We start from the raw sequence: 15987 nt of genomic DNA, 5'->3' as shown, positions 1-15987 counted from the left end.
ACCAGCAATCAAAACCATACAAACCTCTGTCAGCTGCTTCAGTTGGCTTTTGTTTGTACTTAATTCTTCTGCTAGGATATTCTTTTTCACTTGTAGTTCACAGATTTCCTTTCTTAATGGATTCACTAGCTCATAGAAGCGAACCTTGAAAAAAATTAATTAATAAGCAGTCTTAAATCCAAATTACAATTAAAATTTGCTAATTTGTAGTGCTCTCACTTATCAGTAATAAAGATAAATATTTACAAAACTACAACAAGACAGTCATTAATGGACTCTAGCCACTAATACTTTCTATCAAGCCTTAATGTTCAATTAACTTCCCTTAAGGGCCAGATGATTTATAACTTCTTATCTTCGACAGTCTTTCCTCCCTTCTACTGACACTCCCATTACTACTCATCTACTACTGCTCACTCCACACTAGCTGCTTGTAAACTTCTGGAACATATCACAAATGGTCAGGAGTCTTGCTCTTGCTGTTTCTTCTGCTAGAGAAGTTCTTCCCCCATATAAATGCATGGCTCATGCCTTGTCTCCCTATAGGTCTCTGACCAAATACCACCTTGTTAGTAAAGCCCTCCCTGATTTCTCTACCTAATTTAAAGTAGCACTCCCTATTTTTCACCCCTGCTCTTTTCTCTATAGCACCTTTGACAAACAGATATTCTATGTATTTAATTTTTAAGTTATTGCCCGTGTTGCTCCACTTTGACAACCTGAGAGCAGGGATTTTTGTCTGGTTTATACACTGCTCTATTTCCAATGCCTAAATATATGATAAGCACTCAATAAATACTTCATGAAGAGGTAAAGTGTATTCTTTATTTTCATCCCAGGCTCTTGGCAAAGCTTTATTTACCGCTGTCCCTGCAGTGGAAGTCTAATTAGAATGAATCAAGAGGTATCTTTCACGTCATTCCTTCCATTTAGTTCAGGTCTCTCTTTCCACTCATACTTCTCTCACAGAAATTTCCCTACCCTAGCTCAGTAAAGTGTTCCATCTGACAAGGTCCCATAAAACTAAGAAATCATCACAGCAAATTAGGAGAGAGTAATTAGGGGCTATTATATAGGCATGCAATCTGAAACTCCTTAACATATGACTGTATAACAAGAATACCATTATTTGGTAAGAGGCAAATCTTAACATTAGCCCTCAACAAAATGAATCTGCATATAATTAATTAGTTAGGGATAATATTGTCTGTGAAAACAAAAGATGTAAGAAGGAATATGAAGAAAACAAACAGCAAAAATATGTGTAACTGCCACCAGTGTGATACTTTATATCTACTGTAAATGAAGCCTCAAAAACAGAATTTGAGATATTTAATTTGTTTTGGACAGTACACTTTGGACAGAAAAGCTGTATTTGAGCCTTTTTTTAAAAAAAAAAAAAACAACAGCTGAACAAAAAAGTAACTTCATTTTATCAGACATCACTAATCTGCAAATCTTTTCCCAATGAGAACCAAGAATAGCAACCACCACTCCAGCAAAAACAATAGACAACATTTTTATGTGTTTACTATCTTCTAAGCACTATACTCACAAGCATTTTACATACATAGTCTTAAGTCTTTACAATTATCCCCAATAGAAAGGCACTGTTACTATTAACCCTTTTTACAGATGAAAAAATTCAAGCCTCTTAAGGTAAAATGACATCTATATATTAAAAAGCAGCAGTTCTCAACATATGGTTTTGGGACTCCTGGACTCTGCCCCACCCGCCACTCTGAGATCCTTTCAGGGAATTCACAAGATCAAAACGACTTTCCTAGTAATTATTAAGATTTTTTTCCCCATTTCATTCTCATTCTCTCATGACTGTTCAGTGGAGTTTGCCAGTGGCTACATGATATATGACATTATCACTCTTAAGGCCAATGGAATTGTGTGCTTATTCTTGTGTTTAAAAAAGTTCTTAGTTTAAAATTCTAGTATGGTAAATATTAATAGATACAGCCCATATAAACAAACACTCAATGGGGTCCTCAATAACTTTTAGAATGTAAATGAATGCTGACAACAAAATATTTGAGACCACTGCCATAGATTAATCCTAGGTGTTCTAGATTTGTGTAACCAGCACTGCAATCAAGATCTTGAGCCAATCTCTCACCACAAAGTTCTTTCTCATCCTATTCCTTTATAATCATGCTGACTCCTCTCTCCCACTATCCCCAACCAACCCCTAGCAACAACTACTCTGTTGTTTATAATTTTTCATTTTGAGAATGTAAGAAACCACCAGTTGACGATAATTCATTTCTATGGACTATGCAGTCATTAACTTCAGAAAGCTATTTATTGCTTTACTTTGGAGATCAATGGTCATGATCCTTTAAAATTTGGATCTCAACACCATTCACCATCCATAGCCATAAAATAATGTATCAATTGGGTACTTCAAAAGTAATTGCTACTATATAAAAGGTATATTTTAGTCTGAAAATATATGTCATAGTTAAAAATGGATATAAGATACTTACAGATACATATTCAGGAATAGAAAGCTGATCTTCAGGAAAAACTTTTAATTTAATATATTGCTCTTCTGTCAACTCAAAGTCACGCAGGTTTCGACGAACATCTCCAGCTTTTTCTCTTAGCTGAAGATTTGTCTCTTCTAGTTGTTTCTGTCTCAACAAAATGGTTTCCATTTCTTGTTTCATTAATTCTTGATATTTGCTACATTAGAAGAGAATTTATGGCAGGCTTTAAAAAAGTATTTGAGATCTAATTTTCTCACAGTTTCCTATTTATATCAACATAAAGTTAGGAAATGAGAAGCCTGACAGTATTATTTACTTACTCCAGCTAAATGCTTATTTACTCATATTAATCAGTTAAATATGGAATGACAATTCCATACTAATTATTAAATGTGTAGCCATATAAATTAAACAGAGAATTGATATTCTTACAGAATAATTTTAGCAATTCAAATTATAAAATTATATATTTCTTCTGCTTAAGTGATGCTAAACATCAAGGACTCTACTTATTAATTTTCATTTCCCTTTTATCCTGATACTTCAAGGATATCTCTTTAAGATGGTAACCCTGAACCACCATAAAGTATTCACACAACCAATGAGGTAATGAAAACAGTAATCTGCACATACTCATCTTTCTCAAAGAATACATGTGGCAGACATTATTGTTAGTTGCCTACTGAAAGATTCTGATCAGGAAGGGACAATCTGATGTTATTAGTCTGTTTTCATGCTGCTAATAAAGACATACCCAAGACTGGGTAATTTATAAAGGAAAGAGGTTTAATGGACTCAGACTTCCACATGGCAGGGGAGGCCTCACAATCATGGTGGAAGGCAAAAGAGAAGCAAAGGCATGTCTTACATGGTGGCAGACAAGAGTGCTTGTGCAGGGGACCTCCCATTTATAAAACCATCAGATCTTGTGAGACTTATTCACTATCGTGAGAACAGCATGGGAAAGACCACCTCCATGATTCAATTACCTCCCATCAGGTCCCTCCCATGACATGTAGGAATTATGGGAGCTATAATTCAAGATGAGATTTGGGTGGGGACACAGCCAAATCATATTACTGATTTTCCCCTTCCCTACTATATCAATCCCATTAACAGACAAACATTCTGTTATTTCAATCTTACAACAAATGAACAAACAAAACCACAACTCTGGACCTCACTGCACTTCCCTCTTTGTTAGCCACCCCTTGCAGCAAACTTGCTCAAAAGTTGTCTATAATTATTGTGTCCAAATCCTTTCCTCTTAAACCCATGGCGATCATATTTTTACTATCTCTAATGAAATCTCAATGACATCTAAATTGCAAATGATCAATTCTTAGTTCTTTTCATCCATGATCTAATGATAGAGCTTGACACAAGTCACTTTTCCTTCCTTGATACATTTTCATCAACTGGCTTCCAAGACACCATTCTGTTCATTTTTCTTCTATTTTACTGTGGTTCCTTCTCAGTCTCCTTTTCTGCTTTGTCTTAATGTTGGAGTACTTGGTCCTCTTCTGTCTGTACGCACTCCTCCTTGGGGAATTCATCTAGTCTCATGACTTGAATACTGTCTATAGCCTAATGATCCCCAGATTTGTACCTCTACACCAGACTTTTCATATACCTCCACATGGATTTCTAACAAGAAAACTCTAACTTAACATGTCCCAAGTTGAACTCCTGCTTTTTACTCACAAAACCTTTGCTACCATGATTTCTTCCTTCTTGGCTGACAGAAATTCCACTTTTTCATTTGTTCAGGCCAAAACTTTTGATGCAATCCTTGACTCTCCTTTTTCTCTTAAGCCCCACATTGAATCCATCAGCCCTCCAAAAAATATTCAGAATCCAACCATTTTTTATCACCATCAGCTATCAAGAGTTTTATTACAAGACTCGTGACTGCCCTCTCAGCAGAATCATTCAATCTGATATATGTCTTACAGAATTAGCGTAGAAGACCTAGTATCAAATGCAGTGGTTCTCAAAGTATTGTTTCTGGACCAGCAGCATCTGCATCACCTGGGAACCCGGTAAAAATGCACATTCTCAGGACCCCACCACCCCGCCCTCAAGTCAGAAACTCTGAGGGTGGGATCCAGTAGTCTTTTTTAACAAGCCCTCTAACTGTTCCTGATACATGCTAAAGTTTGAGGTCCAATATCTAATGTGATAGTGGCTGATAAAAAGGTCTGATAATTTTTTACAGTATCAGTTAAGTAGTAAAATCTTAAAAACGGAAAATGTACCTGTTTTACACGTTTACCTGTAATTAAAACACAGAACTAAACGTTCACATTTTATATAGGATCCAGGTATTTTGAATACAGAGGTATGCTTTGATTTTGTGTAAATCATCATGTATGATTTCCAAGTTCAATTTCTTTACAATGGCATAAGATCCTAAAAGACATTTAGGAAGAAACCAATGAAGGTATCTTTTATGGATTTCATGTTTGCCCTCAATCTTTAAACTTGTGTTGCTTATATTTAATTTCATAATTTTTTAGCTCCTTTTATTAAGTCTTTCCAAAGAATTTATTTCATTATTTATATTATTTTTAATTAAGTTACATAAGTATAATTTCCATAGGCATATTTAAGCATGATAAGCCCACAACTGAGCTAGAGAAAGTACGCAGGAATAATAGAAAGTACTTCAGGCCAGGAAAGTCCAATGGGTCATGAGAATCAATCAATATGTTGCGTAAAAGAAGAAAGGTTAATGGTGGTCAGTTTAGAGAGCTTCCTTTATCATATATGGTTTACACTGACCAACGTTTGTTGAATGAATGTTGAATTTTGACTTTCTGTATTTTATGTACCATATCAAGTATCCTACTTTTTTTGTGGTCTAGGTGTAAAAATTATTGCTATCTCTGACTTAAAATTTCTCTATTTTAGCTTACAATCACAAACATGAACAGGCAATAAAATTACTTTTAATTGCTAAATAGATGTGGTTTTTTTTTTTTTAAAAAAAACTTTTCTTACCTGGCATCTTTCTGTTGAAAAGCCAACTGGTTGTCTAATCTCAATGTTAGTAGCTGCTTCTGGTGAAGTGCATCATTAAGTTTCTCCTCCAATTCTTCAATCTTCATAAAGAGAAAAAGATAAATTATATGATTTGTCATAAAGAAAAACTTTCAGTTTCATAATAAACGTATTTTAAAAACACTTGAAAGAAACACGCTAAAAATGGATAGAGGGACCAGGCACAGGGGCTCACGCCTATAATTCCAGCACTTTGGAAGGCCAAGTGCTGTCGCCCAGGCTAGAGCGCAGTGGCGCAACCTTGGCTCACTGCCACCTCCTCCTGCCTGGTTCAAGTGATTCTACTGCCCCAGCCTCCTGAGTAGCTGGGATTACAGCCAAGCGCCACCACACCCGGTTAATTTTTGTATTTTTAGTAGAGACAGGGTTTCACCATGTTTGTCAGGGTGTTCTTGAACTCCTGACCTCAAGTGATTAGTCCACCTTGCCGTCCCAAAATGCTGGGATTACAGGCATGAGCCACCGTGCCTGGCCTCCTGCCTCCAGTTTTGCCAACCTCCAAATTTATATTCCTCCATCTTACGTTTAAAAAATGCTATCAAAAATTTATTTTCAGCTGGGTGCGGTGACTCACGCCTGTAATCTCAGCACTTTGGGAGGCAGAGGTGGGCGGACCACTTGAGGTCAGGAGTTCAAGATAAGCCTGGCCAGCATGGTGAAACTCCATCTCTACTAAAAAAATACAAAACTTAGCCAGGCATGGTGGCAGGCGCCTGTAGTCATAGCTACTCAGGAGGCTGAGGGAGGAGAATCACTTGAACCTGGAAGGTGGAGGTTGCAGTGAGCCGAGATTGCACCACTGGACTCCAGCCTGGGAGACAGAGCGAGACTCCATCTCAGAAAAAAAAAATTATTTTCCTAGTTTTAAATTCTTCAGAGGATCCTCACGGTCCTCAGAATAAATTCTAAACACTGTCACATAATACAGTGGTATTTCTTGATCTAGCCAACTACTTTTGTCATTAGCTTAAAAGGAAACTCCATTTCAGCCAGTATAAGTGCTTGCCATCCCCCAAGTATGCTGTGCTTTCTCAAGCACTTGGATTTTGCTCTTAGTCTATTTAGAAAATTCTTTATTCCCTTTGCTTCAACCAAGACGATTCCTGTTTGCCCCTTAAAATACATGAATTTCAGGCAGAGCGTGGTGATTCACACCTGTAATCCCAGACTTTGGGAGGATGAGGTGGGCGCATCACAAGGTCAGGAGATGGAGACCATACTGGCTAAGATGTTAAAACTCTGTCTCTACTAAAAATACAAAAAATAAGCCAGGTGTGGTGGCATGTGCCTGTAGTCCCAGCTACTCGGGAGGCTGAGGCAGGAGAATCACTTGAACCCGGGAGGTGGAGGTTGCAGTGAGCCGAGATCGTGCCACTGCACTCCAGCCTGGGTGACAGAGTGAGACTCCATCTAAAACAAACAAACAAATAAACAAAAATACACGAATTTCACAGCCAATCTGTAACATATGCAAGTAAATCCCTCCTCTTGCATGGTCAAGTCCCTCTTCTCTACTGAATCATTCTATCGTCAAGCAAATGCTCCCTTGATCACATCATTCTCTTTGCTACAGCAGCATTTCTCTGGTCTTCAGAGCAAAACTTCAATATAGTTTTTGCCCCATACTATTCCAGTGAAACTATTCTTGTTAAAGTCCATAATGCCCTGTCCATTGTTTTTTTCTGCCTATTTATCTTATTTGACAGCATGACTTGATACAGCTAACCACTTCATTCTCTTTTAGCTTCCATGATACTCTTCTCTAGTTTTCTTAACTCACTAAATACTCTTAAGCTTTCTAGGCTCCTCAGCTGGACTACCCCTTTGACTTACTTTATAGCCCTCTGTTCTCCCTAGGAAATACCATACAATCCCATGGCTTTAGGTGTCACCTATATGCTGATGTATCCTATCTATCTATCTATCTATCTATCTATCTATCTATCTATCTATCTATCTATCTAATCTATCTATAATGTGTGTGTGTGATCTATCTATAAGTGTGTGTGTGTGTGATGGATCCTCCTAAACTCTGACAATTACATTTAGCAATCTATAAGTTATATCTTCAAAACTGAACTTATTAATATATTTTACCTCCCAGATCAGTTTTCTCCCAGCCTTCCATTCTTATAAATGGCCCCAGTTAAATAAGCCAAAAACTTAGGAATCTAACTCTTCTGATTCTGTCTTGTCTGCGCTTAGTCTATTACTTTAGTGCCATTTTGAATACAGAAATCAGGACACGTAACTCTAACTGCTAAAATCTGCCAATGGCTTTTCTGACTACATAGTCTAAAGCAAGAGTTAAAAAATGGTGACGGGCTAAATCCAGCCCATGAGGAAAATCTGATAGAGCACAGGTGGCCTACAAAGCATAAAATATTTTCTGTCTTGGCCATAAAAAGGGGGACCTCTGTCATATTCATTGGCATATATCCAGCAACATCTCAATAAATAACTTAAATCAATATAAAATGTAAAATAAACACATTCCTTATAATTACTATTTCCCAAATCAAGAATACTGTTATATGTTGAGCATCCCAAACCCTAAAATCTGAAATTCAAAATGCTCCAAAGTCTGAAACTTTTTGACAGTGACTATGACACTGAAAGGAAATGCTCAGTGGGCCCTTTTGGATTTCAAACTTTCAGATCTGGGATGCTCAACTGCTCTAACACAAATATTCCCAAATTAAAAAAAAAAATTAAAAAATCTGAAATATTTCTGGTCCCAAGCATTTTAGATAAGAAACAACCAGTATCACAAGGGAAAAAAAAAAACAAAACATTTTTTTCAGGGTTTCAACGTTTACAATTTCAATTAACTTCTAAATTGAGTCCCTTAACTCAGGGACAAGCTGGGAAATGTATTCATTTCCCAGGTAATAAGGAACACACAGATCTCTAATGAGAGATAAACAAAAAGAGTTTGGGGCATTTAAAAATTTGAAAGAGCGCAATTCTGTGGCTCAAGCTGTAAACCCAGCACTTTGGGGGGCCAAGGTAGGAGGAGTGCTTGAAGCCAGGAGTTTGAGACTAGCCTGGGCAACATAGTGAGACCCTGTTTCTACAAAAAATAAAAAAAATTAGCTGGGTGTGGTGGTACACGCCTGTAGTCTCAGCTGCTCAAGAGGCTGCGATGAGAGGATTGCTTGAGCCCAGGAATTTGAGGCTGCAGAGAGCTGTGATCAAGCCACTGCACTCCAGCCTGGGCAAGAGAGTGAGACCCTGTCTAAAAATTTGAAAGGCAAGAAGAGAGAAGAGGAAAGGAATAAAGAAGTACAGTAAGGAAGGGAATCTAGGCAGCAATGGATGGAAATAAAAGTGTAAAGCTAACAATGCTCTACTATCAGGAAGTTTGGCCTGAATAGCTACTCTTCTGAGTAGGTTTTCTACATTCTTTCAGTTAACAAGCAGCTGAGTGGGAAGTGCTTTTAAAGTTTTCTTGGACCTGCTTGTTCCTGTTTTTAGACATGGAGAATTCAAATCAATATGGCCAAGACTATTCCTAGTAACAAACTATAATAAAGCCATGTATCCATAACCATTTGTATTGCTGCCACAATGGAGTGGGACATGTTAGATTCAAATATTTTCTAACTAAAAAAAGATTTTGATGGGTAGAAGAAAAAACTTACTTGCCTCCCAACATCAAACCTTCCCTTCTTTCTGACATACTCTGGTTTTTATAAGTAACAACATGTCCAGTTAGCTTCCCATCCCTTGTAGGTAGGGGTGGTCATGCTACACAATGTTAGTTAATTGAGGCCGCTGGCTTGAACTTCTGGAAGAACTCTTTAAAGATGACTGACTCATTTGGCACATGCCCCCTTTTCCACTATCCTTCTCCTTATTACTGCCTGTTACATGTACACAATACTGGAGGCAGATAAGCTATCTTATGATTTCAGGTGAAAAGCATATGTTGAAAATAGCTAAGGTTAAAAGGAGCCTGGGTTCCTAAGGCGATCAAGGAGTAATCACACAAGGTCTACTAAAATACCTATTTTTGGATTTTTGTTACACCAAAGAAACAAAATCCTTCTCTTGCTTAAGCCATGGTTTCCAGATCTCTGTTACCAGCAACCACCATTTTTTAAGTCTCTGGTATTAACTGCTGAACTTAATCCTTGAAACCCTGGGCAGTTGGTTCAATCTCTTTCCAAAACAGAAATACCTATAATATTTATTAACAGTTGACTATTCAGGACTACTTAAATACTTCCAATAACAGGAAGCTCAGAAACTCAAGATCAGGCCATTTCAATGTCAATAGCAATAACAAGTTTACATTGAGCAGAAATCTACCTTTCCTGTGACTTCCAACCATTATCATGGAGCTATAGTCTAGTGAGGAAAATTTATTTTTCATAACGTTAGCATACGATGCTCAATAAACTTTGGAGAATGAATGACCAATTAAAAATACCTTTCTTTCAAGACCTAGGCTTTAGGTTTTCTGCCCAGGCTAAAAAGTGTATGGCATGGCTGGGTGCAGTGGCTTCACACCTGCACTTTGGGAGGCTGAAATGGGTGGATCGCTTGAGGCCAGGAGTTCGAGACCAGCCTGGCCAACATAGTGAATCACCCATCTCTACCAAAAATACAAAACTTAGCTGGGCGTTGTGGTGCGGGCCTACTGTCCCAGCTACTCGGGAGGCTGAGGCACAAGAATCGCTTGAACACAGGAGGTGAAGGTTGTAGTGAGCTGAGATCATGCCACTGCACTCCAGCCTGGATGACAGAGTGAGACTGTCTCAAAAAAAAAAAAAAAAAAAAAAAAAAAAAAAAATTAAAAGAAAAAAAAGTATATGGCAGCACTACCAAATTGAGCCCCTTTCTTCTTTGCTTAAAAAATCAGAGAGGATGCTACCAGACAGATTTGAATCAAATACCACGTGGTGTTACCAGATCCATTAGGCTTTTGGGGACCCTGTTCATTTCAAAATACCCCATGAACCTTCTTTGCTTTCTTCTAGAGCTGGACCTCATTGAAACACCAAGAAAACAAACAGCTCTAACACCAGGAGTCCAATATACTTTTGAGTCCTCACAATCGATCAGAGGGACAAAATTCAGTGGGGTGTACTAGCTTCAGAATCACTGCTCACAAGAAACAGTGTAGCACTTTCTGTTCATCTGGAGTGCTTCACAGATACAGACAAAAATAAAGACATAACTAAACATATAATAACACATACAAATAAAGGTGTTATTTTAAAACATATAAAGAAATATGTCACATACCAATTTATACATAAACAAATAAGTGAAAAAATATATATCATGTGTAGTGCTGTTTGCCTGTCTAAGGTGGTATTCCCAGGGCATGTAAGAAGTAAACATACACACACACACACACACACACACACACACACACACACACATATTAACGTACATGTACATATTCTTTAATAAAAATATTTTTTAAATATTCTTTCATCAACTCCAGACTCACACTTTCTCACATTTTAACATCTCTAAAATTGGAATGCATTTTACAATCTAAGGCACTTAACAATTCAACTGGAAGTTTTTAACCTTAGCAATGTATGTAATGATGCATCTTACAACAGAGGTGTAATAAATTATGGAAGATTTTAGGTTCAATAAATTATGGAAGGCTAACTCTACAATAGGTATTTCTTCACATATTTGAAAGCAAACATCTTATTCCTAAGGGGTCTTCAAGCAGAAAATCCTGAGCGCTCATATGATAGAGAAAAAACTCTACTAATATACAGCAGGACAGCTATTTTGGAGAGAATCTGGCAGTACGCTTAGATAAATGAAGGAGACATTTATATATGTCAAAGACATGCTCACAGAGGTCCAGAAGAGAAATGTCTAATGCTGCATGTGTTGCAAGGAGCTGGAGGCAATCTGGATGCCTAGCAATGTAGGAGTAGAAAGACTGGTAGACGCACACAAAGAATTATGTAAGAGGTGGAAGCAAAGGACTAGATGTACACAAAGTAACAGATAACTTCAGAAACAGTGCTGAGTAGGAAAAAAGAGATGATAACTAAAACAAAGCATATAATTTACATTTCTGTAAAGTTAAAAGATACACATTCTCAAGAATACGTGTAAACAAAACATTAAAATGTTTGCATTAAGAAACGGAATGAGCTATAGGAATGAAAAGAATAAATACATTAGAAAAACAGCAGCCTTTCAGGGATCAATGATGATTATGTGTCAAACTCAGGAACACGACTAATTCAATCTTCTGCATTTTCAGTCAAACTAGAAAACCACAACAAAAACTACATTAAGCACCATGGAAGTAGAAAAATAATAATACTGTGCTGAGTAAGTATAGCTACAAATAAAATAATATGTAAATAATAAGTTTATTATTAGTATACACCAAGCATCTATGAGCTTACATACATTGATTAATCCTCCCAATAATTCCACGGAATAAATACTATTATCATTTTATAGGAAATCAGGGAATAAAAACATTAAGGAATTTAGTAAGGCTGGAATTCAAAACCCAAACTGTGTGCACCTAGAACTGTAATTTGGATTTGTTACACTAGAAAGCCTGTCATGAATCAGCCAATATTTCTATAATATGAAGCTTACACCTAAAAAGAAGCAAAGCCATTGACAACCAAGCACAATGCAAGTTGAAAACAAATAATACAGGGTGGAGCCAAGATGGCCGAATAGGAACAGCTCCGGTCTCCAGCTCCCAGCCCCAGCGACACAGAAGACGGGTGATTTCTGCATTTCTGTTTGAGGTACCGGTTTCATCTCACTAGGGAGTGCCTAACAGTGGGTGCAGGACAGTCGGTGAAGCGCACTGTGTGCGAGCCGAAGCAGGGCGAGGCATTGCCTCACTCAGGAAGCGCAAGGGGTCAGGGAGTTCCCTTTCCTAGTCAAAGAAAGGGGAAACAGACGGCACCTGGAATATCGGGTCAGTCCCACCCCAATACTGCGCTTTTCCAACGGGCCTGGAAAACGGCACACTAGGAGATTGTGTCCCGCACCTGGCTCGGAGGGTCCTGTGCCCACGGAGTCTCGCTGATTGCTAGCACAGCAGTCTGAGATCAAGCTGCAAGGCGGCAGCGAGGCTGGGGGAGGGGCGCCCGCCATTGCCCAGGCTTGCTTAGGTAAACAAAGCAGCCAGGAAGCTCGAACTGGGTGGAGCCCACCACAGCTCAAGGAGGCCTGCCTGCCTCTCTAGGCTCCACCTCTGGGGGCAGGGCACAGACAAACAAAAACTCAGCAAGAACCTCCACAGACTTAAAGGTCCCTGTCTGACTGACAGCTTTGAAGAGAGTAGTGGTTCTCCCAGCACGCAGCTGGAGATCTGAGAACGGACAGACTGCCTCCTAAAGTGGGTCCCTCACCCCTGAGCAGCCTAACTGGGAGGCACCCCCCCAGTAGGGACAGACTGACACCTCATTCAACCGGGTACTCCTCTGAGACAAAACTTTCAGACGAACTATCAGACAGCTGAATTTGTGGTCTCACGAAAATCCGCTGTTCTGCAGCCACCGCTGCTGACACCCAGCCAAACAGGGTCTGGAGTGGACCTCTAGTAAACTCCAACAGACCTGCAGCTGAGGGTCCTGTCTGGTAGAAGGAAAACTAACAAACAGAAAGGACATCCACACCAAAAACTCATCTGTACATCACCATCATCAAAGACAAAAAGTAGATAAAACCACAAAGATGGGGAAAAAACAGAGCAGAAAAACTGGAAACTCTAAAAAACAGAGCACCTCTCCTCCTCCAAAGGAACGCAGTTCCTCACCAGCAACGGAACAAAGCTGGATGGAGGATGACTTTGATGAGTTGAGAGAAGAAGGCTTCAGACGACCAAACTACTCTGAGCTACGAGAGGAAATTCAAAACAATAGCAAAGAAGTTAAAAACTTTGAAAAAATATTAGAAGAATGGATAACTAGAATAACCAATGGAGAGAAGGGCTTAAAGGAGCTGATGGAGCTGAAAGCCAAGTTTCGAGAACTACGCGAAGATTGCAGAAGCCTCAGTAGCAGATGCGATCAACTGGAAGAAAGGGTATCGCTGATGGAAGATGAAATGAATGAAATGAAGAGAGAAGGGAAGTTTAGAGAAAAAAGAATAAAAAGAAATGAACAAAGCCTCCAAGAAATTTGGGACTATGTGAAAAGACCAAACCTACGTCTGATTGGTGTACCTGAAAATGATGGGGAGAATGGAACCAAGTTGGAAAACACTCTGCAAGATATTATCCAGGAGAACTTCCCCAATCTAGCAAGGCAGGCCAGCATTCAGATTCAGGAAATACAGAGAACGCCACAAAGATACTCCTCGAGAAGGGCAACTCCAAGACACATAATTGTCAGATTCACCAAAGTTGAAATGAAGGAAAAAATGTTAAGGGCAGCCAGAGAGAAAGGTCGGGTTACCCACAAAGGGAAGCCCATCAGACTAACAGCTGATCTCTCAGCAGAAACTCTACAAGCCAGAAGAGAGTGGGGGCCGATATTCAACATTCTTAAAGAAAAGAATTTTCAACCCAGAATTTGCTATCCCGCCAAACTAAGCTTCATAAGTGAAGGAGAAATAAAATACTTTACAGACAAGCAAACGCTGAGTGATTTTGTCACCACCAGGCCTGCCCTAAAAGAGCTCCTGAAGGAAGCACTAAACATGGAAAGGAACAACCGGTACCAGCCACTGCAAAAACATGCCAAATTGTAAAGACCAGCGAGGCTAGGAAGAAACAATAGCAACTAACGAGCAAAATAACCAACTAACATCATAATGACAGGATCAGATTCACACATAACAATATTAACGTTAAATGTAAATGGGCTAAATGCTCCAATCAAAAGACACAGACTGGCAAACTGGATAAGGAGTCAGGACCCATCAGTGTGCTGTATTCAGGAAACCCATCTCACGTGCAGAGACACACATAGACTCAAAATAAAGGGATGGAGGAAGATCTATCAAGCAACTGGAAATCAAAAAAAGGCAGGGGTTGCAATCCTAGTCTCTGATAAAATAGACTTTAAACCAACAAAGATCAAAAGAGACAAAGAAGGCCATTACATAATGGTAAAGGGATCAATTCAACAAGAAGAGCTAACTATCCTAAATATATATGCACCCAACACAGGAGCACCCAGATTCATAAAGCAAGTCCTGAGTCACCTACAAAGGGACTTAAACTCCCACACACTAATAATGGGAGATTTTAACACCCCACTGTCAGCATTAGACAGATCAACGAGACAGAAAGTTAACAAGGATATCCAGGAATTGAACTCAGCTCTACATAAAGTGGACCTAATAGACATCTACAGAACTCTCCACCCCAAGTCAACAGAATATACATTTTTTTCAGCACCACACCACACCTATTCCAAAATTGACCACATAGTTGGAAGTAAAGCTCTCCTCAGCAAATGTAAAAGAACAGAAATTATAACAAACTGTCTCTCAGACCACAGTGCAATCAAACTAGAACTCAGGATTAAGAAACTCACTCAAAACCGCTCAACTACATGGAAACTGAACAGCCTGCTCCTGAATGACTATTGGGTTCATAATGAAATGAAGGCAGAAATAAAGATGTTCTTTGAAACCAACGAGAACAAAGACACAACATACCAGAATCTCTGGGACACATTCAAAGCAGTGTGTAGAGGCAAATTTATAGCACTAAATGCCCACAAGAGAAAGCAGGAAAGATCCAAAATTGACACCCTAACATCACAATTAAAAGAACTAGAAAAGCAAGAGCAAACACATTCAAAAGCTAGCAGAAGGCTAGAAATAACTAAAATCAGAGCAGAACTGAAGGAAATAGAGACACAAAAAACCCTTCAAAAAATTAATGAATCCAGGAGCTGGTTTTTTGAAAAGATCAACAAAATTGATAGACCGCTAGCAAGACTAATAAAGAAGAAAAGAGAGAAGAATCAAATAGATGCAATAAAAAACGAAAAAGGGGATATCACCACTGATCCCACAGAAATACAATCTACCATCAGAGAATACTACAAACACCTCTATGCAAATAAACTAGAAAATCTAGAAGAAATGGATAAATTCCTCGACAAATACACCCTCCCAAGACTAAACCAGGAAGAAGTTGAATCTCTGAATAGACCAATAACAGGTTCTGAAATTGTGGCAATAATCAATAGCTTACCAACCAAAAAGAGTCCAGGACCTGATGGATTCACAGCTGAATTCTACCAGAGGTACAAGGAGGAACTGGTACCATTCCTTCTGAAACTATTCCAATCGATAGAAAAAGAGGGAATCCTCCCTAACACATTTTATGAAGCCAGCATCGTCCTGATACCAAAACCTGGCAGAGACATAACCAAAAAAGAGAATTTCAGACCAATATCCTTGATGAACATTGATGCAAAAATCCTCAATAAAATACTGGCAAACC

At 38.7% G+C, this 15987-nt stretch overlaps 1 protein-coding gene across 4 annotated transcripts in view; it reads right to left on the bottom strand.

The window, feature by feature from the left end:
- The window catches only part of PIBF1 (progesterone immunomodulatory binding factor 1), a 260610-nt gene that overhangs the window by 235038 nt on the left and 9585 nt on the right, over positions 1-15987 (bottom strand). For all 4 annotated transcript variants that reach the window (XR_009213290.1, XM_032151003.2, XM_058437974.1 and 1 more), the window contains exons 3-5: positions 5505-5605; positions 2499-2697; positions 25-144 (exon numbers count right to left, since the gene is read on the bottom strand). Coding sequence is in view for 3 of the 4 variants with exons in the window: in XM_032151003.2 (XP_032006894.1) it covers positions 25-144; positions 2499-2697; positions 5505-5605 (420 nt within the window). In the remaining variant the exon portion in view is untranslated. The remainder of the gene's footprint in view (positions 1-24; positions 145-2498; positions 2698-5504; positions 5606-15987) is intronic.

This window comes from Hylobates moloch, unplaced genomic scaffold (genome assembly GCF_009828535.3).
Source record: "Hylobates moloch isolate HMO894 unplaced genomic scaffold, HMol_V3 SCAFFOLD_4, whole genome shotgun sequence".
Taxonomy (NCBI): Eukaryota; Metazoa; Chordata; class Mammalia; order Primates; family Hylobatidae; genus Hylobates; species Hylobates moloch.
Note: the sequence above shows the minus strand (reverse complement) of the source record. Positions and strands in the feature narration are given on the sequence as shown.